Source organism: Nyctereutes procyonoides, unplaced genomic scaffold, assembly GCF_905146905.1.
Source record: "Nyctereutes procyonoides isolate TBG_1078 unplaced genomic scaffold, NYPRO_anot_genome, whole genome shotgun sequence".
NCBI lineage: Eukaryota > Metazoa > Chordata > Mammalia > Carnivora > Canidae > Nyctereutes > Nyctereutes procyonoides.
In genome coordinates, this window is record NW_026575142.1 from 2134636 (window position 1) to 2161907 (window position 27272).

At 38.0% G+C, this 27272-nt stretch overlaps 1 protein-coding gene across 1 annotated transcript in view; it reads left to right on the plus strand.

The window, feature by feature from the left end:
* The first annotated feature begins 864 nt into the window (after positions 1-864).
* Positions 865-27272, plus strand: part of ZSWIM2 (zinc finger SWIM-type containing 2) — a 29817-nt gene continuing 3409 nt past the window's right edge. Inside the window, 7 exon segments of the mRNA XM_055308323.1 lie at positions 865-1017; positions 2290-2366; positions 4381-4421; positions 9795-10005; positions 16713-16964; positions 20372-20456; positions 21140-21252. Of these exon segments, the coding sequence (XP_055164298.1) occupies positions 865-1017; positions 2290-2366; positions 4381-4421; positions 9795-10005; positions 16713-16964; positions 20372-20456; positions 21140-21252 (932 nt within the window).

A 27272-nucleotide genomic window follows, 5' to 3' on the forward strand; every position in this document is an offset into this window, starting at 1 on the left:
GGGAGGGGTGCTGACGGCGGGGGCGGGGGGGAGGCCGAGGGAGGGGTGCTGACGGCGGGGGCGGGAGGGAGGCCGAGGGTGGGGTGCTGGCGGCGGGGGCAGGGGGGAGGCCGCGGGGCAGGGAGAGGCCGAGGGAGAGGTGCTGGCGGCGGGGGCGGGGGGGGGACGCCGATGCTGGCGGCGGGGGCGGGGGGGGGGAGGCCGAGGGTGGGGTGCTGGCGGCGGGGGCAGGGGGGAGGCCGCAGGGGAGAGAGAGGCCGAGGGAGGGGTGCTGACGGCGGGGGCAGGGGGGAGGCCGCGGGGGAGGGAGAGGCCGAGGGTGGGGTGCTGGCGGCGGGGGCGGGGGGGGAGGCCGCGGGGGGCGGGGGAGGCCGAGGGTGGGGTGCTGGCGGCGGGGGCGGGGGGGAGGTCGCGGGGGAGGGGGAGGCCGAGGGAGGGGTGCTGGCGGCGGGGGCGGGGGGGGAGGCCGCGGGGGGCGGGGGAGGCCGAGGGTCGGGTGCTGGCGGCGGGGGGCGGGGGGGAGGCCGAGGGTGGGGTGCTGGCGGCGGGGGCGGGGGGGAGTACGTGGGGGCGGGGGGAGGCCTCGGTGGGGGGAGGAGGGAGGCCGCGGCGTCCCGGGTCCCTAGAGACAGGTGTGGGGGGGAACCCTGACACGGTGGGGTGCGTTGGCCGCGGAGGGGAGGCGGCGGAGGGGGCGGCGTCGGCGGCGGTGGGGGCCTTGGCGTCCCGGCCCCTGGAGACAGGTGTGCGGCGCCCTGACGCGGGGGGGCGGGGACTCGGCTGCCCTCACCTGGCCGCGGGCGGTCGTCAGGGAGACGCGGGCCGCGGGCCGCGGGCAGCGGGCGGGGCCGTGTGGGCGGCGGGATGCTGCGGCCGCGGGGCTGCGGGGGCCGCTCCCGGGAGCTGGTGGGCGGGCGCCAGGACCTGGCCCTGCGCGGCGGCCTCTACCTCCTGCGGCAGATGGGCCCCACCGGCTTCCTGCTCCGGGAGGAGGAGCCCGAGCGCGGGGACTTCCGAGTAATCACCCCTCCTCCTCGCCTCCGGTCCCCCTGGCCCCCCGCGACCCTCCTGACCCCCCGACCCTCCTGGCTCCCAGATTCTCCCGACCCCTCGGAGCCCCCTGGCCCTTCTGACCCCCCTGCCGCCCTGGCCCTCTTGACCTACCCCCCACCCTCCTGACCTTCCTGACCCCGCTGACCCCCCTGGCCCCCCTTGCCCCCCGGCCGTCCTGGGCCCGCAGGGGACCCGACCACCCTCGGGATCCCTGCGGATTCTCGCTGCCACACGCACGCCCTGCGACTGCGAGCTCCAGCCTCTCAACACGCGCAGATGGCACAGGGATATAGTATGTGTTAGACAGGAACGAAAAGTTTCGTGTTTGGAGGTCAGGATTCCAAATTGCGTCAACTCTTGTAAGATCACGGCCCTCGCCTGATCTTTAGGCTTGAAAATATGAGACGTTTTATTTAAATATAGGGTTTGTGTTGGCCCGGTCTTGGGTCCTCACGTACCTGTGACTTACTAAATAAATAAAATGGGTTTTTCTTTCTCTTTAGTTACTCTAAAACTCCAAGAAGATCCTTTGAAAGTGCTGTTTAGATGACAATGCCTTGGGAAGGCCTTAATAAAAATCATTTTTAATTTTTCTGAAAGACAACAGATATTTTATATCTGCATATCCCACTCTTGCCCCTCAAATGTCAGCCAGGTGTTGACTTGAAAAATTTTAATTCAGTGTCCTGCATCTTAAGCACCGAATACAAATTACTAGCCTGTGCTTATTTAAGATATCCTTTTTTTTTTCCCTTTTACGTTGTCCTTCATAACACTTACTGTAGTTAGTAATTTGTTTTAGTCAATATACACTTGGTGAGTAAAATTATTCTTCTCAAGTAAAATTATATGCCGACTTAAATGTGGAAAACAAAAATCCAAGATGAGCTACTGTATGAAAGATCTTTAGCTCCCCTGCAAGGCAGAGGGAATTTTCAGTAAGAAATGTATAGATTTTTTTTTTTTTTTTTTTTTTAGCTTTCAAAAAGTGAGTGTAGGTCACCTAAAAACAGTCTTAGCTGATGATGTGGATCATTAACCCGGACAAAGAATATGAAGAGGCTGGTGTTAAGATGTCTCCATACACTATACACTATATGCAACTTTTGGAGTCACCTAAACTAAATTACCTCTTGAAAATCTCTTTTAATTCTATTATCTATTAAATTAGTTTTATTCTAACTCTAAAAATTAGCTCAAGAGGGTTTTTTTTAAGTATGCATTTTTCTTTTAAAGGTTTTTTTAGGAAATCCTCATGTTTGTAACTGTTCCACATTTCTGAAAGGAGGGGAACTTTGTAAGCATATATGCTGGTAAGTAACTGTTATAAAGGTCGGCCTCAAGGGGACTTCTTGCAATATTGCCTTTTTTGTGATTTGAGTACCAGATTAAAGAAATTTGACGTTGGGGGATCCCTGGGTGGCGCAGCGGTTTGGCGCCTGCATTTGGCCCAAGGCGCGATCCTGGAGACCCGGGATCGAATCCCACGTCGGGCTCCGGTGCATGGAGCCTGCTTCTCCCTCTGCCTGTGTCTCTGCCTCTCTCTCTCTCTCTGTGACTATCATAAAAAAAAAAAAAATTAAAAAGAAATTTGATGTTGGGAGAATATTAAGGTAAAATGGCTGTAGTTTTTCAGTATATTTTGCAGTATTTTATTTCATCTTGAAAATTAAGTAAGGTCTAACTTGAGAAACATACGACCACCTCTGCAACTTTTGAATGTTTATGTTTTTATTAAGAAAAAAAAATCACTTCTGAGGGTCTCATTATGTACATACAAATGTGAAATCTAACTAGAAAAAAGAAAAACCTCCCTGATTCACATCACTACTGATACTTATGTTCTGAATATAGGATTTCTATTTGCGGTCAGTTAAAAATAAATACCTTCATACATTTTAATTTTTATTCTAACTGATGCATTGTTTGTTTTCTTTGTAAATACAGTACAACAAATGACTTAAAACAAAAAATCCATTTTGATTTTTTCATTATGATGTATTTTAACGTATTATTTTTGTTTTCGATAAGCATTTACTATGATTCTTTCAAGATGGTAGTAGGACTCCACTGAAGATTACTTCCGACGAACCTGAAATTTCTCCTCTAGTCTGAGAGACTATTTGTAGAGGAATCCTAGGAATGGAAATTTAAAGACTCTTTCCACTTAGTGTTTGGAAATAATTTGGAATTTTCTCCACGTTTTTCATTCTTTCAACTCATTTTGTTTTATTCACCTATATGTACACAAACAAATCATGAAATATACTTCTATAGAAAGTCTGATTGATCTTTGAGAGTAAAACAAATCAAACAAAAAATTGAGAGGAAAGTGAATCCCACATTTGGAATGCTTTTTTTTATAGGTTAAAAAAAAAAAACAAAGCAAAAAGATGTGTATCTGTCATTTCCAAAACTTTTATTTACCTGGTTTTTGTTGTTTTGGTTTGATCAGTTTCTATCCAGCATTGCTAACATAATTTGCTTTAGTTAGCATAGAAGATATAAAATATGAGCCTTTCAAAACTTGCGGTTTGGTTTTATTATTAAAAATAATTACATTTCTTAAAATAGGTGTTTTTTTCTTTTGTTTCTTTTTTTTTTTTTTTTTTTTTTTTTTTTTTTTTTTTAGTGCTAGCTTCCTCAGGGCAAAGACCTTCTGTTCCCCTTTTTTATAATGTAACTCATTTTTTATAATACATTAATCAAACTAAATGGAAATATAATTCAAGTCCTTAATATACTAAATATATTTAATATATTTAATAATTTTAAATGTATTTCTCACTTTAAAAAAAAGCCATAGTCCATTTTAATTGGTGATATTTTAAGTATTTTTTTTGTCATATGTTAAAGTGCTATATGTAGGAAAGCAGTCACTTGGTACTCTCCAGAAAATTACTCCATTTTCGGGCATAAGAAACTTCTAGGGAAGTTGAAAGGAAGTACTATGAATACCTCAATTCCCTCACTAGCCTAACTCTGTGAACATCTGTATTTCCTAAAGAAATACATGGACTGACTGGCAAATCTCTTTATTATAAATGTTTTTTATGTTCATTCATCACACTTTTTTCACAATGCTTACTTTAAAACACATATTTAACTATTATTTTTGTCTGAGTTTTTTATTTTAATTTCAGTATAGTTAACATATTTGCCTACTATCATAACAAAATCGGTAAGTGTTAAGTTTATTTATAACACTGTCAGCAATATAAATTCTATAATGCTGTCCCTATCCTAAAATTAAAACAAAATACATCTTTTTAGGTTCTGTCAGAAATAAATGTTTTTGTTTGTTTGTTTTTTGCCTGTGAATATTAGGGTCTTGTTGAAAAAATTCAAGCTTCCAAGGAATCATGAATGTAAGTTGTGTTTTTTTCTTTTATTATTTTGAAGTTAACATTGTTAGTAATTTTTTGTTTGGACATATTCTAAATTTAAAAATTATTTTCCTAAACAATCTGACAAACTATCTATAGCTCAATTTGTTACATTTAAGACTTGGAACAATTTTCTTCCTTAACAAACAAATGTTAACTTTATCATTTCAAATTCAGTAGGACTTTTAAAAAGGGTGAAACAATGACTATTCAGAAGGCAAAATTTCCCTCATGCGTTCTAAGCAAAGATTCACAGTGGTTTCTATATTTTAAATTATTTTAATTACAGGAAAAATAAGAAATGTATTTTTTTAGGTCCCATCAATAGACAGTTGACATGGCACATAATTTCATTAAAAAAATGTCTACTGACTGAAACTTGTATGCAAATATATATATGTAAATCTTTTTAAAAATATATAGGTATACATATTTTAAGGATAAAATATTTTTATGACAGTACTTAAATTGAGTTTAGAGTCAGGCATATAGCTGTGTGACTTTAAGTTCTGGGGTCTATCAAAATTAAAAGAGAAAAATAATTTTGTTGCAGGTCATCTGGATTTGCAGATTTTATAAAAAAAGATATTGTCACGATGGAAGGGTTCCTCTAGTCATGTGGTTATTTGGCCTACAATAAACCCATCTAAAAATTGCAATGACATTTTAAAATTTATCAACAAATGTTTATGATATTCATAAAGATTAAAATGATAATAAGTGTTCAATTTTTTTTTAGTTCTAAGAGTATTGGTTTTATTTAGCCAAGTTCAATTCCCCTCAACTATCATATAAGAATAATTACAATAAACCTTTAAAAGTTGTACTAGATAATAAATTAATGTCAGTGTTTCACAGAACTTTATTTTTACTCTTCTCTCACTTGACACACTTTCTGAGGAATGTCTCCCATTTTCCACATCTGCTGTTTCCTTTGTACCAGTGATTTCAGCATCTTATCAACCGAGAGGTATTTCCAGCTGCCTTCGGGGCAGATCCATTTTAAAGGTTCTAAAGGTTGATATTTAAATATCAAATTTCTTCCCATTTGTGCTCCCATCTTGTACTCCCTACCCCATGTATTGGCTTTGCTGCTTCTTTAGTCTCCAAAACCAGAAAGGAGGGGACTTTTCCTGCCCCAGTTTCTTCCTTTGTATCTCTGGTCGTGCCACGAATCCCGTTCACGTTGTATCTCGCCTTCTTCCCCACGGGGCTCTCATCTCTCCATCCTCTTTCTTGCTTTTCTCCAACCCTCAGGAGCTCTTCATAGTGCTGCTAGCAGCCTCCTCCTCTTCAGGGCCTGCACTTCAGGGCTTCCTCCTTCACATTGTAGACAAAAGGTTCTTTCTGAAGTGTCCCTTCATTCTCTACTTCATCCTCTCTCCCAACCCCTTCATACACCATGATTAGGTTCTATGGTATATACATATTGTTTTCTTCTCTATTTCTTCATTTTATCCACCTGAAGTTAAATGTTTACATCCTCTCCAAGTCTTATTTGTTCTCCCCACTGTTGTACAAATCATTTCCGCAAGCGTCTATGCTAGTGCTGTCCAACAGAAACATCATGCAAGCCACATATGTAATTTCCTAGCAGCTGCATTAACAAAAAAAAATAGCAAGAAAAAGGGAAATTTAATTTCAATCATATATGTTAATTTAATTCAATACATCAGAACATTATCACATCAAGAGGTGATGAATATAAAAATTATGCAGTATTTTGTAGGCTGTCCTCAAAGTCTAGCAGGTATTTTATACTTACAGAGCATCTCATCTCAGACGCTACATTTTCATTGGAAATATTCAATCTGCACTTAGATTTCAAAAAATAATCAGTTGGTGAAAAGATTCATATGACACCCAAATTGTTGCAAGTATAAATTTTTTAGTGACTGTTATCAGTTGTCAGTTTCAATTTAATGAAGCAAAATTAAAAATTTAGTTTTTCAGCCACGTGAGCCACATGTCAAGTGCTCAGTAGCCACATGTGGCTGGTGGTTGGCCAGTTAGACAGTGCCCCTCTGTACCACCAAAGTCGATGAATATTCACTGTACTGTGCATTAACCAAGAGCCTCTGTTTGGTCCTTTATATAAATCAAAACCTATGAATACTAACATTTCTGGGTGTTACTATTTACAAAAACTAGCAATTTGATATGGATCAACATAATATTTAACATTGTGTTACCCTTTGTACTTCTTGAGGACAGAAACCATGTTTTGTTCCATAAATATGAGTCTATCATAGTAGGGAATTTTTTTTAATGTTCAATCCTTTATATTCATTTTGAAAAATGATGCTTCCTACTAAAATAAAAGATCTTCCATGTCTCCTATATTTTAAAGAAGTTTTAGTCAACTTTGAGAAAATCCTATTTGCACACCTTAAAATTTATCATGTAAATGAAAGCTAGAACAAACATCCATGAAAATTTAAAGAAAGCTATAAACAGTTATTCATTAGGATTATGTGATGTATGTACATAATGGAGGAGATGGTTACTAGTGATGAGGGAAGATTGTTCTGTTTTGTTTTGTTTTGTTTCGTTTGGGAAGAGTGTTTTGAATATCATTCCCAGATTCTTCTAAAACACATCAGAAAACAAATATTTGGACCCTAGTGTTGCGTATCAAAAATATGACTTATTTTTGAAGACTTACAAAGATGATTATGCAGGAATTGTATTACAAAGATACCAGGTTTTGAGCATTGGACATTTCTTTTTTCTTATCACCCAACAAATGTTTTTAAGGAAAACCTACATTTATCAACCTACTAGTTCCTTCTAAATACAATGTCTGCTTTTTGATAGTTTACTTTTTAACAGAGAGCTGAGGGACAAATAACTAAGAGCCAGAAACTTCTCCTCCTCTTCATTTTATAAATGTTGGCATAGAAAGACTTTTAGTTTATCCAGCTCCCCTCTCCCCTTTATAAGGGGAATTCTGAAAGGTCCACTGCTAACAGCAGACAGAATGCAACATATAAACCAGACTTTTTGAGCTCCTCTCTTCTCACTTTCCTTTATTTCTTGTCTAGTAAATACCATCTGTTCCTTTTTTAATAAAATATTTAGATAAAGTAAAAACCACATTTAAGGGAATTTTTTTAAATTCCCACTGCAAAGATACCATAAACTTTTATGCTTTCTTATTTCCTTTTTGAGTTTATATTTATGCAAACCCAATACTCCACGGGCACCTTGACTTCTGCTTTTTTATCAAACACTGTTACTTTGTAAACATTTTCAATGCTGTGTAATCTATGTAATTAAAGTCATCGATGGCTAACATTATTCCACAGAATATAGTAAATCATAATTAGCTAACATTCTTCTACCGCTAGTAATTTAGTTTATTTCTAACTACTGTTATATTCCTGGTACATGAAGCTGTCTCTTCCTTCAATTATTTCTTTAGCCCAAAATCTCATGAATTGGGTTTTAGAGTAGAAGTATTGATATTTTTAAGTCTGCCGCCCATATGTATTGCCAAATCGATCTTTAAAATACTTTTAGTAATTTGCAATTTGAGCAGTGTATCAATTTTCTGCTAGTTTTGCTTTGGAATTCATGTGTTAGGTACATATTATTACTTAACCATAGTGTGAAAGGCATGAAAAGAACACTTAAGTCCCCAAAGAAAATAACTTAAAAATACACAGAAATACTCTGAAACATTAATAATATTTCCATAGTTTTAGAAACAAAAAAAGAGGCTAGCTTACAAAACACGAAAAAATGCCAGATAGAAGGTCCATGATAATCGGTAAATTTGCATAAGAAAATAGTTTCCATTCTCCCTTGTATCTAACACACCCTTAGAAGATCTAGAATGCCGTCATATGACTTTTCTAAATATGAGAAACATAACATTTCATTTATTTGTCATTACTTATTCAGTAGCAATATTCATTCTGTGTCTGTGCCTCATTCTTATTTCAACTCACTTGTCTTTGATGTTTAATGAAATTGAACATCTTCCATAAGGTTAGCTGTCTTGCTCTTCTTTATAAAGGAATGTTCTTTCCTAGTCTCATACATTGATTTTTCCAAATTGATCTCCGAAGAGTTTGTTTCTCCCTTGTATCTTCCAATTCGTATTACACCACATAGGACAGCTTCTGGCCAGCTCCTTTTATGAACTCCTATATTCAGTAATTCTGCTGCCCTAGAAAATCTCTATTCCCAAAAGCACAATTTTTGTTCTTTTTCCTCCCCATGTTTTTTTTTTTTTTGTAGAGAGCAGATATTGCTCTGTCTGTGACAAATAGCCATCATCCCCCAACGTAATGGTTAATTACAGTATGTTACCCTCTTACATTCCACCTGCCACCCCACCGCATGCAAAGAACAGAGATTTCTGTACTGAAACGTATCTATGGTGTTTTCAGTATTTTTAGTGTCTAATCAGGAGTCTTTCCAGAAAAATGAAGCTTTTCATGACCTTGTGAATGTTTTAAAAATTTATTAAAGGATGTTCTAGATATAATACAGGGTGTATAACAGGAGTAAAATTCAGGGTACCAAAAACAGACGGCATTTAAATTATGGCATGTTACGGAGAGAGAAAAGGAAAAGAGCCTGGGATGGGCCAGGGAATGAAGAATCTAAGATGCCCTGGTCAAAACCATATGTATTATTAGAAAATAATTTCCTATAAGGACAGCAAGATGGAGAAAATTCATAACTCAAAGGATGCATATCCCCAGGTTATAAGCAACATAGTTCATAATAGATTGTCCTGAGGAATACTGACCCAATCTGTGAAAGATGTGGCTACCAAGATCCTCTGACAGACCCTCTCCCCTCTTAAACCAGGACGGGAGAGTCGGCACCACCAGCTGAGTCTTGCTCTCCCATTATCCATCTATTCTTTACTCATCCAGCAGATACTAATTGTACTGACTTCCCAAATATCCCTGTTTCCCCTTTCTGCATTTGTGCCTGTTTTTGTTTTTGTTTTTGTTTGTTTGTTTTGTTTTGTTTTTAATTCTATGTTGTAAGTATTTGTTTATGGAGAAGTTGAACAGGTCAGATTGTAAGATCATGACACCGATCCAAGGAGGAACACGATCATGTAATCAGTGTAAAACCTTTATAACCCTATATTTGCACTCTTTCCAGTCACAAGGGGAAAAAAAAGATAACTTTCATTCTTCTTACAAATGACTCTTTCCTGCCCTTTTGGTTCAGAATAAATACAAAAAGTGGTAAATGTAGGTATAAAAATTCAATCACAACTGTCTTTCTGATATTTGGACAAAAAGTTCTAACTTTCAGCATAATTTGTTACATTTCTGTATCTCCAGTTTCGCCACCGAATTTTAATACTTTGGAATTTTTCACTAGCTGCTTTGCGGTTAGGTCTCGTGGAGAGAGAAATCAGTGACTTGCTCCAAGGAATACATCGAGTTCAAACTCCCCAAAAAAGAACAAATGGCGAAGCTGTGCACATTGAGGAAGACGGGTACATCAAACAGAAGGAAATTGGCTCAGATGATATCTGCTCTATTTGTCAAGAGTTACTTTTAGAGAAAAAGCTTCCTGTCACATTTTGCAGGTGACATGTTTCTTTCTTTCTCTATTTTATTGAAGTATAATTAAAATACTGCGTTTATATTGGTTTCAGGTATACAATGTAACGATTCAGTAATTCTGTACATTACTTAGTGCTCATCAAGGTAAGTGTACTCCTAACCCTATTTCCCCCGTTCCGCCGCTCACGTCCCTTCTGACAGCAACCCTGACGATTTCTGATCTTGACCATCTCCCTGTCCCTGTGTGTCTGTCACCCATGTGTGTGACTGCTTTGGAAAAATGTCTATTCAGATCCTCTGACCATTTTTAATCAGATTATTTGGGGGCTTTTTGGTGTTGAATTGCATAAGTTCTTTATATATTTTGGATATTAACCCTTATCAGATAAAGCCCTTGCAGATATCTTCTCCCCTTCCGTAGGGCGCCTTTCGGTTTTGTTAATTGTTTCCTCTGCTGTGCAAAAAGCGTTTAATTTTTAGGTAACCTCAATAGCTTAATTTTGCTTTTGCTTCCCTTGGCTGAGGAGACAAATCTAGAAAAATGGTTCTATGGATGATGTCAAAGAAATTACTGTCTGTGTTTCTTTGGGGATTTTTATGGTTTCAAGATCTCACATTTAGGCCTTTAATCCATTTTGAGTTGATTTTTGTAAGAAAGGGGTCCAGTTTCATTCTCCTGCCTATAGCCGTCTAGTTTTCCCGGCACCATTCATTGAAAAACGGTCTTTTCCTCGTTGTCTATTGTTGCCTCTTTTGTCGTAGATTAATCGGTCATCTGTGTATGGGTTTCTCTCTGGGCCCTCTCTTCTGTTCTGCTGATCTGTGTGTCTGTTTCTGTGCCAGTGCCGCACTGTGCGGATTACTACAGCTTTAGTGTGTATCTTCAGATTTGCAATTGTGATACTCCCAGCTCTGTCTTACTTTCTCAAGTTTGCTTTGGCTATTTAGGATATTTTGTGGTTCCATACAAATTTTAGGATTATTTGTTCTAGTTCTGTGAAAAACGTTGCTTGTATTCTGATAGAAATTATATTCACTCTGTAGGTTGCTTGGAGTCGTCTGGACGTTTTAACAGTATTGATTTTTTTCAATCCTAGAACACGGACTCTCTTTCCACTTGTCGTGCCATCTTCAATTTCTTTCATCAGGGTTTTATAGTTTTCAGAGTACAAGTCTTTCACCTCCTTGGTTAAATTTATTCCTAAGTATTTTGTTCTTTTTGATGCCATTCTAAATGGGACTGTTTTCTTAATTTCTCTGTCTGCTACTTCGTTATCAGTGTAGAGAAATGCAGCAGATTTCCATATGTTGATCTTGTATCCCGTGACCTTACTGAATTTATTTATTAGCTCTAGTATTCTTTGCTGGAGTCTGTAAGGTTCTCTATGTATAGTATTATGTCATCTGCAAATACTGAATGTACTATTTCCTCCTTACCCACTTGAACGTCGTGTATTTATTTTTAGTCTGACGGCTGAGGCGAGGACTCTCAGTAATGTGTTGAATAAAATTGGTGAGAGTGGACATTCTTGTCTTGTTCCTGATCTTAGAGGAAAAGCGTTTAGTTTTTCACTATTGAGTATGATTTTAGTGTGAGTTTTTCATATATGGCCTTTAGCATATTGAGAAATTATTCCCTCTAAACCTATTCTGTTGAGAGTTTTTATCATGAATCGATGTTGTACTTTGTCAAATGCTTTTCCTGCATCTATTGAGATCACTTTCTTTGGTCCTAACTCTTGCTAATCTGATACGTCTTGTTGATTGATTTATGAATATTGAACCACACTTATATCCCTGGAATCAATCCCATTTGTTCATGGTGAGTCATTTTTTAATGTATTGTTTGATTTGGTTTGCTAATTATTTTTAAAAGATACTATTTATTTATTCATGAGAGGCACAGAGAGAGAGGCAGAGACACAGGCAGGGGGGAACCAGGCTCCATGCAGGGAGCCCGATGTGGGACTCGATCCCAGGACCCTGGGGTCACTCCTTGAGCCAAAGGCAGACGCTCAACCACTGAGCCACCCAGGCGTCCCAGGTTTGCTAATATTTTGATGAGAATTTTTACATCTATGTTCATCAGAAAGATTGGCCTATACATTTTGTTTTGTAGTATCTTTATCTGGTTTTGGTCCCAGGATAATGCTGGCCTAGTAGAATGAATTTGGAAGCTTCCCTTCCTCTTCTCTCTTTTGGAATAATTTGAGAAGAATAGATATTCTTTAATTATTTGGTAGAATTCACCTGTGAAGCCATCTGGTCCTGGACTTTTGTTGGGAGTTTTTTCATTACTGATTCAATTTCCTTGCTACTCATTGGTCTGTTCAAATTTTCTATTTCTTATTGGAAGTAGATTCAGTTTGGGAAAGTGTTATGTTTCTAGGAATTTATCCATTTCTTCTACATTGCCCAATTTGTTGGTATACAATTTTTCATAATATTATCTTTTAATTCTTTGTGTTTCTGTGGCATTGGTTGTTATTTTTCCTTCTCCATTTCTGATTTTATATATTCGAGGCCTCTCTCACTTTTTCTTGATGAGTCTGGTGAAAAGTTTATCAATTTTATTGATCCTTTCAAATAACCAGCTCCTGGTTTCATTGATCTATTATAATGTCTGAGGAGGGGGTTTTTTGTATCTTTTCCATTTATTTCTTCTTTAAATCTTTATTATTTCCTTCCCTTTACTAGATTTGGGTTTTGTTCTTTTTCTAGCCCCTTTAGCTATAAGGTTATGTTGTTTGTTAGAGATCTTCCTTGCTTCTTTTTTTTTTCTTCCTTGCTTCTTGAGGTATGTCTGTATTGCTATAAATTTCCCTCTTTGATCAGCTTTTGCTGCATCCCAAAGATTTTAGACCATTGTGATTTCATTTTCATTTGTCTTCACACATTTTTTATTTCTTCTTTTATATTTTGATTAACCCACCCATTGTTTAGTAGCATGTTATTTAGCCTCCATTTATTTGTGTTTTTTTTCTGATTTTTTTTCTTCTGTTTGATTTCTAATTTCATACCGTTATGGTCAGAAAACATGCATGATATGATTCCAATCTTTTTGAATTTATTGAGACGTGTTTGTGGCCTAACATGCAATCTATTCTGGAGATTATTCCATGTGTACTTGAAAAGATTGTATATTCTACTGTTTTGGGATGGAATGTTCTGAGTATCTATTAAGTCCATCTGACCCAACGTGTTGTTGAAAGCCACTATTTCCTTGTTGATTTTCCATCTGGCTGATTCATCCATTGATGTAAATGGGATATTAATATCCTCTACTATTATTGTATTACTGTCAATTTCTTCTTTTATGTCTGTTAATAGTTCCTCTATGTAGTTAGGTGCTCACATGTGAGTACACAAACATTTACAGCTGTTATATCCTCTTGTTGAATTGTTCCCTATATATATATGTAATGTCCTTGTTTTTCTCTTGTTACAGTCGTTGTTTTAAAGCCCATTTTGTCCAATGTAAGTATGGCTACTCTGACTTTCTTTTCACTTTCATTTGCATGGTAAGTGGTTTTCCGTCTCTTCATTTTCAATCTCCATATGTCTTTAAGTCTGAGGTGAGTCCCTTGAAGGTGGCATATAGATGAGTTGGTATTTTTTATCAATCCACTCACCCTGCCTTTTGATTGGAACATTTAGTTCATTTACATTTAAAGTAATTATTGATATTTAGGTACTCATTGTAATTTTGTTACTTGTTTTATGCTTGTTTTTGTAGTTCTTCTCCATTCCTTCCTTCTCTTGCTCTCTTCTGGTGTGGTTTGATGGCTTCCTTTTGTGTCATGCTTGGATTCCTTTCTCTTTATTTTTTTTATATAATTTAATAGCTTTTTTTAAATGTATGATTGCTATTAGGTTCATATATAACATCATGCATATAAAAGTCTATATAACGGGCACCTGGGTGGCTCAGTCGGTTAAGTGTCTGCCTTCAACTCAGGTCATGATCCCAGGGTCCTGGGATGGACCCCCTCTTTGGGTTTGCTGCTCAGGGGGGAATTTGCCTCTTCCTCTCCCTCTGCCTCTGCCCCAATCATGCTATCTCACTCACCCTCACTCATGCACTCTCTCTCATAAATAAAATAAGTAAATAAATAATATTTTTTTAAAGTCTATATAAAAGTATATATTAGGGCTTCCTGGGTGGCTCAACAGTTGAACGTCTGCCTTCAGCTCAGGGCATGATCCCAGGGTCCTGGGATCCAGTCCCACATTGGGCTCCCTGCATGGAGCCTGCTTCTCCCTCTGCCTGTGTCTCTGCCTCTGTCTCTTTCTGTCTCTCTCTGTCTCTGTCTCTCTCTCTGTCTCATGAATAAATTTTTAAAAATCTTAAAAAAATAAAAGTATATATAAGTTGGTCACTTAAGTTTGAACCCATCTAAAAGCACTACTAGGCTTGTAGTTGGGAAGTATTAGTGGTCACACTGGATGCCTGCCCTCATCCTATCTGTTGGGACTGCAGTCACACTGAACTCAGGGCACTCTCCTGTGTTGTCACTTGAAAGACTTTCATGGGTGGATGGGGCCAGAAGTCAGACCTCATGCCTGCCCCCAGTCTGCGAGCCAGCACTGCAGTTGCACTGACTGGCAGGGTGGTGTCTAAGCTGCCTGCTGTAAGGTTTGGCTGCTGAGACTGTGGGTACACTGGTGTGTGTAGTTAGCTGCCTCTCTCCCCAGGGTAGGCATCACTTTGCAATGGTGCTGGTCCCTGCTGGGACTGCTTGCAGAGTGTGTTAGACCAGGAGCTACTTTGGTGGGACACCTGCTAAGTGGGGCAAGTTGGTTGGTCTGATTCCACAGGATAATGTGGGGGCAGGAAGCACTGTGATAGCAAAATAGGTGGAGAGTGTGTATGCTGGTTCCTGCAGGCATCCAGCTATCTAGCCTCTGGGATGGGGGAAGATAGAAATGGTGCCCACTAGCTCTTTTGTTCTTGGAGAAGTCTCCTAGTGATCCTTACTCCTCTGAGGCACATTCTGAAATTAGTAAATCAATCTCCTTCATGATAACCCGGTGCTTTTCAAACTGCTGCTTTTTTGCTGTATTTTGGCGGAGGCTGGGTTTTTGTTATGCTGGCTCTTTAAGGGTGGAGGGTCAGTTTCCTATCACCCTGTTGCTCTCCTGGAGCTAAGCCCCGCTGATGTAAAAACTGGTAAGCCCTACTGGTTTTCAAAGCCAATTGTGGGGACTCCTCTTCCCCACAGGTTCCCTGTGCCTTGGGTGCCTAGGGTGGGGGCCCATCCTGCCAGTTGTCCATGCTTGTGGTGTCCCTCGTATTTGTAGTTAGTCTCCCCAGGGGTTTAGTTCCTGAGCCTATCTCTGCTCCTCTTACACTTTTCGATGTTAAATTCCCTCCGCAATTAACTGTGAAAAGCCCGTTCTGCCCATGTTCCAGGTGACAGTTAACTGCACTTAGGTGGCTCTTGTGTCTGTGAGTGTCTGTTAGTCAGGGCAAGGTGAGCTCAAGATTCTATTTTGCCATCTTCTCAACCTTCTACATGTTTTTCCTTTGGATATTTGAAGCTTATGAAAAAAATTCTAATTCAATAAGTTTGTAATTGATTCTTCTAAGACATGTTGATAAACAAAAGAAAGCTTTACCTATTGCTTATTATTTAATTGTCCTTCTTTTGTTTCCTAACATAGCCATTGTAGAAGGTCCTGTTCTTACTTGAAACATTTCTGGGCTACATTATAAAGGGTGAAAATTAAAGCCTAACTCCACTGCACTCCTCTCTCTACCTTAAGTTATTAAAGTAGGATAATTTTCACATTTTTGTTTTATACACATGAATAAATGTCATGGCTTAGACCAGTTACAAAGAGTTTTCTGTTAGTAAAGACAGTACTTTAATATTATAAAAATTCTTTTCGGTTTCTCAAAATTCTATCTTTAAATATAAATAATTGAAATTTTTACCTATACAAACATTTGTTAAGAGTGTCATATTCATACTATTCTTTGAGGCACTATAAAGTTGGACTTGGATATTTGGGTAACTATTTACTATTGAACTTTTCATTTTCTTACTCCTGATTATTTGTCAAAATTTTCATTCATGTAGTTTTTCACATGGCTGCTTCTACTGCATATTTTTAAGTTGCTGACTATTTTCCAAAATATTATTTCTCTCAGTAGATATTTGTCAGGTACTACTACATACTGTGTGATTTCTAGGAAAATAAGGTAATACCCCAATCTCAATGATGCTTTTTATTTAAAAAAACAATAATTATTGCTATAATTTTCCTTTTGTTAAGATTATATTTGTTGTCACTTTAAAAATGAAAAATATTGGGGTGCCTGGCTGGTTCAGTCAATGGAGCATGCAATTTTTGATCTTAGAGTTGTGGGTCCAAGCCCTGCAATGGGTGTAGAGATTACTTAAAGAATAAAATCTTAAAAAAAATGACAAATATTTTGATGATGCAGAATTGTTTACCACCATTTCATCAGAATGGGGGAGAGTTTGTTAGGAATCCTAATGCATTAAATTAAAGATGATAGATTGGGTAGGTAGATAAGATAGTGGTTATGTGTATAATCAAGCTTTATTTGGAAAATCGGTTCAGAATCTATTTTTATGGGAAATAATGATAGCACTGAAAGTTTTACTTATGTAAATATATATATATATATATATATATATATATATATATATATATAACTTTGATGTATACAAATGGTAAATTCAAATTCTATTTCTGACAGGTTTGGCTGTGGCAATAGCATCCATATAAAATGCATGAAGATCCTGGCTAACTATCAGGATCCAATTTCAGATACTTCCATGTTGAAATGTCCTCTGTGTAGGAAAGAGTTTGCACCATTAAAACTTGTTTTAGAAGAATTCAAAAACTCTAGCAACCTTGTGACTGCAGCTGAAAGAGAGCGACTGGATAAACACCTTGGAATTCCCTGTAATAACTGTAAACAATTTCCAATTGAGGGGAAATGTTACAAGTAAGTGTCATCAGTAAAATTATAAACATGTATTCTGACCTTTTTTTAACTTTAGGAAACTTGGAGCACCAGGGTATTAGTCATTGAGACGGCCTCTTTCCTTCAGTGTGTGTGTATATATATAGTATGTTTGCCTTACATGATGGTTACTTATTTAGGATTTCCAAACTGGTGATTTATGTCAGCCCAGTACCTCCAAAATTCTGATTGTTTTGTTTCTTCGCTTACCCAAAGACATTGGCTTTGTACTCCAGCGTAGATTGAGAGTCTGAAGTAGCATCCTGCCCTGGAAGCTCTGGACACAGGCCTGTTGCTGTGGCCTAAATGAGTTTCCAAATTCAGAAGCCTCAACTTCCAGACCTCTCAACTTCTATGACTTTCTTTGAACCATCAACTGCCAAAAGCTGGATTGAACTGGAGGGATATTGACTAGATGGACTGAATATTTAATCAAGTTTCACAAACTCAAAACTGCAATGAGTTCATGCTTTTTTCTTTAATCCTATGCCTCAACAACAATAAGATAAATATTAGAGAAAACAATTTTTGTTACTTTTTAAAGTAATCCCCAAACTTTCCCCCAGTTGCCATACTAAAACAGCAATTAATTGCTATGCTTGGGAGATTGCATTTTAATTAAAATTTTAGCTTAACTGTATGTTAAGAAAACATATTCTTTTTTTTTTCAGTCTTCCTAGAAAAATACATTAAGATGAGCCCAATAATATATTTTTTTAGAACCCTCTCATAAAACCAAAAAGCTGTTTTTATCACTCTCATCAGCAAATGATAACTCTTCTGCTCTGAAGTGTTTTAGTTCTCTGTTTTCTCTATGTGTCATGTGGGATAAAGTCAGCTGGACCACTATAAGTAAAAGTCTTTATTGGAAAATGAGTGCAAAGGAGCATTTTAAATTGAGGAAGAAAGGAAGAATTTTGTAGAGGTTTGGCAGATGTTCAGCTGAAGTCAGGAATGTTGGTTAAATAGAGTTCTTGACAAAGAAAGGACTTGATCTTCAGTTTTAGCAGCCATTGTTTTTAAGAGATATGGATTCCAACAGTAAGGAGCTAAGATAACATGTGGAAGAGGGATTGGGAGGAACAGCTGTGGGGGATAAGGGCAAGAAGTGGCCATGGTGCAAATTTCTCCAAATGGTGCAAATTTCGTCCTCATTGTTGCCTATTCCTCAAATGATCAGTGTGTGGCTTTAGTAGATTATTTCAAGTTTCTTTTAAGTCTTTTGTTGATGGCAGTGCACTCCACCATCACTCTGAGCTTTCTGACTGCCCTTTGTGTCTTAGTGGATGATTCTTCTTACTACCTCTTGCTCAGGAAGAAAAATTTTTCTGTAACTTTCTAGGCTCTTCTTGTTAGTCTGTTACTGTAACTGACATAAAACAGATTAATAGCAGAAAAAAATTAAATTTGTTCCTGTGGGAGCCTCCCATTGACAGGAGAGGTTCAGTTTAGGCTTATAAGCCATCCGGAGCTAGAAGGGGATAGAGGTCTGAGGCTTCAAAGGGAAAGAAGACTATGGGAAGATGGAAAGAGCCAATGTCTGCCATGCAGAAACAATGGAACACAGGGGAATTTGAACAAACAGGTCCTGCTGAGCTCCCTCCAGCTTTCTACAGCGAGCACACACTTTGCAGTTCTCTCTACTGAAAGCTCTCTTTCTGCTAAATTCATTTAGCAGTTGAAGGGGAGGCAAAAAAGCTCCTCCTGAGTCTTTTGGGCCTTGATTACTTCAGCTCAAAATAATCCACATGCCAAGTGGCACATTCTGGGGAGAATCGTTCCAAACTCAGGCTTTCTCCACTGTTTTGCTCTCTGCCCACTGCTCTACACCCTCCTTTGAGAATAACTTCTCCTCTCTAAGTTTAGCTCACAATTATTTACCTCTATATCAGTCTTTTTTACAAATTAAAGAGTGTATTTCAACATCTGTGACTTCACCCTCATTGCATTCCCTCAAATACTGACATTTAGTCATTAGACTGAAAAACTATTCCTAGTAGTTTTAGGAATGGATTGAGTAGGAGACAAACTAGAAAGCTTTTCAGTTCCTTCTTCATTAGAGTTTCACAATAGAGCTAGTTATCTTTTAAGTAGCTAATTTCACTATATATATATATATATATATATATATATATATATATAAAATATAGACACACTTAATTTTTTTTCTTGCCTAGCAAAATTTGGTGTATCAAATAAACTGCACCACTGCTATGATCAATTGATGAGGATTTCTAAGAACTTTCATGGACATATAAATAGTAATAATAAATAAATTCGTGCTTGTGCCTGTAAGATATCTGAAGGATATATTTTCCCAAATTTCTCATGGCAATAGTTTTCTAAATCTCTGATAACTTGAGTAAGAAAATAAGCTCATTTGATTACTGTTCAGAATATGATTTGTCTCATGAATATTGCTGCAAGTAAATTAAAATTATCTGCTTGTTGCAAAATATTTATAAATGTAAGTTCTAGATAGAGCTTTTGTGGAAAGTGACGTTTCTGTTTATCAGCTTAAGAACTTTTTATACATACACCTTTTTTACATGTTGTGAACAAAGAGAGGGAATTTAATTCCTGTTTTCAAGAAGTATTCTGCTAAGTATAATTCTTGCATCCATGAAACAATTGGAAAACACTGGATAATCAAATGATACAATATCTAATAGGTTACAAATCCTACAGGAATTTAGAGAAAGAAATAAAAGGAAAGCTGAGGTAATAGGGGGAACACATCCCAAAGGGGATGCATGGTAGGCAAAATAATGCCCTCCCAAATATGTCGTCTGCATTCTTATCCTCAGAACCTATATATTAGGTTACGTGTCATAGAGAAACTAAGATTGCAGGTGCAAATAAGGTTGCTAAACACTTGACCTTGAAATAAAGGGATTATTCTTGATTATCTGGGCCCCGTGTAATCACAAGGGTTCTTAAACGTGGAAAGGAGGCAGAAAGAGAGTCAGAGGGAAATGTGACTTTGGAAGAAAGGCCCGAGACCAAGCATTCCTTGCTTTGAAGATGGAGGAAAAGGCCACGAGCTGAGCCCAGGAAGGTAGATGGCCTCTAGAACATGGAAAAGGCGAGGGAACGGATCCCCTCTAGAGCCTCCAGAAATGAATACAATCCTGCAGACCCCTGGATTTTAGCCCCTTGAGACCCGTGTTAGACTTTTATCCTACAACTCTAAGATAATAAAGTTGTTTAAGCTGCTAAATGTGTTATGATTTGTTACTGTAGCAGTAGGAAGCCAAGATGGGTGAGATAAAATGGGCCTTGTCCTATTTGCCTAGTTCCCAGGAAATTCTGGCAGGAATTGTTCACCAAAACCACCAAAATGACTGGATTCTTTTTCTTGTCTATGTCTTGGTCTTCTGTGTTTGTAGGTGTACCAGATGCATAGAGTATCACTTATGCCAGGAATGTTTTAATGGCTGCTGCCACCTTTCTCACCCATTTGCATTTCGTGAGGTACCGTATCCATCTTGAATTTTATATGGCGCTTGTGTTTGTGCTGTCGGAAATCTAAGTAAAATCAATCTAAGAATAGGTAACACTTTCAGTAGAGCTGATTGTTTTTTTAATAAAAACCTAAGACCATATTTTTACAAGAATTCTTTTCCATAGGAATGTACAAGGCAACCAGTTCTCACATTGGTAGGTTATAAAACTAACACAGTAACAAAATCTGGTGATATTATACATAAATCAGGAATTATAGCCACTAAGCTGGAAAAGTCATCCAAAGAAAAAAAAAAACCTCAGTGTTTCAAATTGATATAACTTATTGACAACCACTTGTGGTTTTAAAATTTCTGACATCAACAACAATGAAATTTTATTACAATCATTTGAACTGTATACTTAGAAGTTAGTATCTCCTGTTGCTGAGATACTATCTATTTATTACACAAGATGAAACATCCACAATTACCATTGTTGATTAACATTTTTACCTTAAAAGTAAAGTTACAGTAGCTGTGCAATCGTATATTAGACTCACTAATAACTTGTAAATTTTTAATATTGAAAAAGGTATATTTTCAAATGAGTCTTTGTTATTTGCACTATGTTGTTGATTTGCAACTGATTTTAATGCACGAAATTAAAATTTCCGTGATTTGCAAAGTAACACCAATTTTTACCTATTACAGAAGAGAAATCAAAGATGGAGATCACTAGAAAAAAGATCAGATGAAATTGTAAAATGTGTCAATATTAAAAATGAGATAGAAGAAAAGATGCCACATTTTCAAGGAAAGGAAGGGTGAGATTCTCAGTCAAGCTTACATTTCATTTATGATATGAGGCATTTAAATAATTTTTCAGTTTGAATAAGTTTTATTCTTTCCTTTATTCAGTAAGTATGAATCATCTGCTGAGTAACATTATTATACAAGCAAAGATGAAAGCTCTAGAGTCAGATTGCCTGGATCCAGATCTTGTACAAATTGGCTACAAGTGACCTTTGGGCTCATTACTTCACTTCTCTCTGCCACATTTTTTTCATCTTTAAAATGTGAATAATTATAAAACCAGACTCATAGGAAGTTTGTGAATATAAAATGAGTTAATACACACAGCAAATATTCAAATAACGTTGTCTATTATTATTAATCCTATCAGAGATTCTACTAGGTGTTAGGGATATAGTAGTTCCCTCGGTAAATAAATGGTTGTCTAAATGAATGAAAATTCAAACTGACATAAGTTATTTTTAAAAAGTGCAGGGGGATCTGATATTTGCTCTGAAGTGATTGACCTCTAGGGGAAGGCAGTCTTGTTCCTCATGCCCCCACTGTTTCGCCCTCATGGAGGAAGAATGCTGAGCAGATTGGTTGTATTTCACGACACTGACGGGGCTGTTTATTAGTGGATAGGCCTCCAGATTCTTTTGTCATATTATTTATTAAAGAAAATTAAATATGCTGTGTATTATTAGCCTATTAGGTACACTATAAAACATATACAAAAAAGATCATTTTGAAAGGATGGGATAAAATTAATCTTTAAAAAAATAATTTCAGGGATCCCTGGGTGGCGCAGCGGTTTGGCGCCTGCCCTTGGCCCAGGGCGCGATCCTGGAGACCCGGGATCGAATCCCACATCGGGCTCCCGGTGCATGGAGCCTGCTTCTCTCTCTGCCTGTGTCTCTGCCTCTCTCTCTCTGTGACTATCATAAATAAATAAAAAATTTAAAAAAAAATAATTTCAGTGAGTTATCCAAATAAAAACTGTGCTTGTTCTCGGAGCATAAAATACATCGTGGGTGTATAATAAGCCTATGCCAAGGCTCTCCATCTCCATTTCTTCTGGCTCTGGCTAGGTATCACACCAACCCACGAGAGCGACAAACTCTGTATAACTAAAGGTTTTGAAGAATTTATAGGTGAAAGCGAGAGAACATTAGGGTAGAAGAGAAAAGCATTCTAGGCAGAGAAAGAATAAATAAAAGATAATTTCAAGATAAAGTATGGTTACCACCTTAAATAATAAAAATATACAGTTTTTTTTTGGGGGGGGGTCGACAATTAGACGACCTTGGTAAAAGCAACCGTTGTAGTGTGATGGAAGTATATCTGTAGAGTGATAAGAAATATAAACGTTTCTGAAAAATATAAGCATGCCTTGTTTTATTGTGCTTGACTTTATTATACTTTACAGATATGCATTTTTTTACAAACCAGGGGTTTGTGATAACCCATATCAAGCAGGTATATCGGTGCCATTTTTCCAACGGCATTTGCTCACTACATGTCTCTGTTAACATATTTTGGTAATTCTTGCAATATTTCAAACTTTCTCAGATAGTTATATTTGTTATGGCGATCTGGGATCCGTAATCCTTGACATTACTATTGTAATGTTGTTCTCGTGCCTGCGAATACAACATCCATTCTTCACCCTGTGAATTAATGAGTAATTTTGACTTCAAGTCTTATTATTTAAGAAATACATTTAAGTAAACCTTTAGTTCTGGGAGAGTTAACATACAGCGTTAGCTATGTTAGTTTCAGGTGTACAATAGTCTACGCTGAGCGCTGAGCCTTACGTGGGGCTGGATCTCATGACCCTGAGATCATGACCCAAGCAGAAAACCAAGAGTCTGAGGCTCAACCGACTGAGCCACCCAGGCACCTCCTACCCATTTTCTAATTAAATTATTTGATTTTGGAGGATCCCTGGGTGGCTCAGCAGTTTAGTGCCTGCCTTTGGCCCAGGGCGTGATCCTGGAGCCCCGAGATCAAGTCCCACGTTGGGCTCCCTGCATGGAGCCTGCTTCTCCTTCCACCTATGTCTCTGCCTCTCTCTCTCTTTCTATGTCTATCATGAATAAATAAATAAAATCTTTAAAAAAGTTATTTGTGTTGAGTTGTATAAGTTCTTTACATATTTTGGATACTAACCATTAATCAGATAAGTTATTTGCTTATAACTTGCAATATTTGCAATATTCTCTTCCATTCAGTAGGTTGTCTTTAGTTTTGTTGGTTGTTTACTTTGCTGTGTAGAAGCTTCCTACTTTGCTGTAGTCCTAATAGTTTATTCTTGCTTTTGTTTCTCTTGCTTTGAGAGACATATCTAGAGGGGCCCCTAAGTGGCTCAGGCAGTTAAGCATCCAGACTCTTGATTTTGGCTCAGGTCATGATCTCAAGGTCACAAGACTGAGCCCTGCAGTGGGCTCCACGCTGAGCACAAGTCTACTGGAAGTTCTCTCTCCCTCTCCCTCTGCTTCCCCCTCCCTTGTGCTCACTCTCCCTCAAATAAATAAATAAATCTTTAAAAAGAGAGAGAAACATATCTAGAAAAAATGTTGTTACAGCCAGTGTCTGAGAAATTACTGCTTATACTCTCTTCTAGCAGTTTTATGGTTTCAGGTCTCACATTTAGGTCTTTAATCCACTTTGAGTTGACTTTTGTGCATGGTGTAAGAGAGTGGTCCAGTTTCATTCTGTTGCATGTCGCTGTTCACTTACCCAAACACCGTTTATTGAACAGCCTTGTTTCCAGTGCATATTCTTGCCTCTTTTGTCGAAGATTAATTGGCCATATATGTGTCGGTTTATGTCCAGACTTTCTATTCTGTTCCATTGATCTAATATGTCTATTTTTCCGCCAGTACCATACTGTTTTGATTACCACAGCTTTGTAAGGCAGCTTGAAATCTGGAATTGTGATACCTTTAGCTCCTTTTTCAAGATTGCTTTTGCTATTCAGGGTCTTTTGTGGTTCCATTCCAATTTTAGGACTGTTTGTTCCAGTTCTGTGGAAAATGATGTAGGTATTTGTATAGCTCTATAAAAATCTAGAAAAATGCATTAAATCTGTAGATTGCTTTGAGTAGTGTGGACATTTTAACAATATTTGTTATTTCGTGAGCATAAAATGTCCTTCCATTTGTTGTGTCATCTTCAATATCTTTCATCAATGTTTTCTAGTTTTCACCCCCTGGTTAAGTTTATTCCTAGGTATTTTGTTCTTTTTGGTGCTGTTGTAAATGGGATTGTTCTTAATTTTTCTTTCTGCTGCTTGTTATTAGTATGTAGAAATACAATGGATTTCTAAATGATTTTATATCCTATAATCTTACTGAATTCATTTATCAGTTCTAGTAGTTTTTGGTGTAGACTTTAGGGTTTTCTGTATATAGTTATGTCATCCGCAAATAGTGAAACTTTTACTTCTTCCTTACTCATTTGGATGCCTTTTATTTGTTTTGCTTATCAGATTGCTGTGGCTGGGACCCTCAGTACTCTGGTGAATAAAGGTGGTGAGAGTGAACATCCCTGTCTTGTTCCTGACCTAAAGGGAAAAGTGCACAGTTTTTCACCATCGCGTTTGATGTTAGCTGTAGGTTTTTCATATATGACCTTTATTATGTTGAGATATGTTTCCTCTAAACCTACTTTGGTGAGAGTTTTTATCATAAATGGGTGTTGTACTTCGTCAAATGCTTTTTCTATATATATTGAAATGATCATATGATTCTTATCCTTCATCTTGTTGATGTGGTGTCTGATGTTGATTGACTTGCAAATACTGAACCACTCTTGCATCCCAGTAATAAATTCCACCTGATCATGTTGAATAATCTTTGTAATGTATTGTTGTAAGTGGTTTGCTAATATTTTGTTGAGGATTTTTGCATCCATGTTCATCAGGGATATTGGTCTGTAGTGTTTTTTTGTAGTGACACTGTCTGGTTTTGGTATGTGATTGATTCTGGAGAATGTTCCATGTGCACTTGAAAAGATGTGTATTCTGCTCTTTTAGGATGAAATGTTCTGATTATATCTATTAGATCCATGTGACTCAACGTGTTATTCAAAGCCACCGTTTCCTTGTTGATTTTCTGTTTGGATTATCTATCTGTTGATGTAAGTGAGATGTTAAAGTCCCCTACTATTGTATTACTACCAATTATTTCCTTTATGTTTGTTATTGGCTGCTCACGTTAGATTCATAAATGTTTATAATTGTCATATATATTTTTGGATTGTTCCCTTTATGATCATATAGTATCCTTTGTCTCTTGTCACAGTCTTTGTTTTAAAATCTATTTTGTCTGATAAAAGTGTTGCCTTCTTTTCACTTCCATTTGCATGATAAATGTTTTTCCATCCTTCATTTTCACTCTGCCTGTGTTTTAGGTCTGAAATGAGTCTCTAGTAGGCAGCACATAGTTCTTGCTTTATATTATCCATTCCATCACCTTATGTCTTGATTGGAGCATTGAGTCCATTTACATGGAAAGTAATTATTGAGAGTGTATATTGCTGTTTTTTAACTAGTTTTATGGTTGTTTTGTAGTCTTTCTCTGTTCCTTTGTAATCTTGCTCTCTCCTCTCACAGTTTGCTGGCTTTCTTTAGTGATATCCTTGGATTCCAACCCCTTTATTGTTTGCATATCTATTACCAGTGTTTGATTTGTGGTTACCATTAGGTTTATATATAACATCTTGTGCATGTAGCCGTCTATATTAAGGTGATGATTACTTAAGTTTCAACCTATTCTAAATGCACTAAATTTTTACCCCTCTCCCCTCTGCATTTTAGGTGTATGATGTCATACTTTACATCCTTTTATTTTGTGAATTCCTTGACTGATATTTATAGATATACTTAAATTTACTGCTTTTGTGCTTCCTACTTTTATTACTCCTGCTTATGGCCTTTCCTTTTTACTCAAGGAATTCCCTTAAGCATTTCCTGTAGATCTAGTTTAGTGATGATGAATTCTTTTAACTTTTGTTTGGGAAACTCTTTATCTCTCCTTCTATTCTGAATGATACCTTACTGGATGGAGTATTCTTGGCTATAGATTTTTTTCTTTTACCACTTTGAATACATTATGCCCCTCACTGCAGTGCCTGGTTTGGGACCTGGCCCTTCCCCTCCCCACACTAATGGCATTTCTTCCTCCTGCAGACAGTCTCACAGGTCAATTTGGCTCCCAACTTGCATCTCTGCCCTCCCTACCCTCTTTGATGTAGTCTTCTCTCATTTAGCTGTTGAGAATCTGTTCTGCAAGTCTTCAGGTCATTTTCTGGGTTATTTAATCTGCTGTCAGTGTACCTAGGTGTAGACATGGAATTCAGTGAGCCTGGGATACTCCTGCTCTGCCACGTTCCCTGGAAGTGGAAATACATTTTGTAAGGCTATGGTTGTCATAATGAATCTTCTAGTGGATCTGGGCAAAGTAAATTAAAACTCTTCTGGAAAAAACTTCACCATTCTAGATGCTATTAAGAACATTATTCAAGGGATCCCTGGGTGGCGCAGCGGTTTGGCGCCTGCCTTTGGCCCAGGGCGCGATCCTGGAGACCCGGGATCGAATCCCATGTCGGGCTCCCGGTGCATGGAGCCTGCTTCTCCCTCTGCCTGTGTCTCTGCCTCTCTCTCTCTCTGTATGACTATCGTAAATAAAATAAAAAATAAAAATAAATAAAAATAAAAAAAATTAAAAAAAAGAACATTATTCAAAAAAAACATTATTCATGGAACAGGTCATAATATTAATATTAACAAGAGTTAGGAAGAAGTTGATTCCAACCCTCAGGAATGAGGGATTCAATATTTCAGTGAAGGAAGTAACTGCAGATGTGTTGAAAACAGCAAAAAAAACTAGAATTAGAGGTGGGCCCTGAAGATTGACTGAATTGCTGTAATCTCATGATAAAACTTTAATGGATGAGGAGTTGCTGCTTATGAATCAGCAAAGAAAGTGGTTTCTTGAGATGGAATCTACTCCTGGTGGTGAAGATGATGTGAAGATTGTTGGAATGA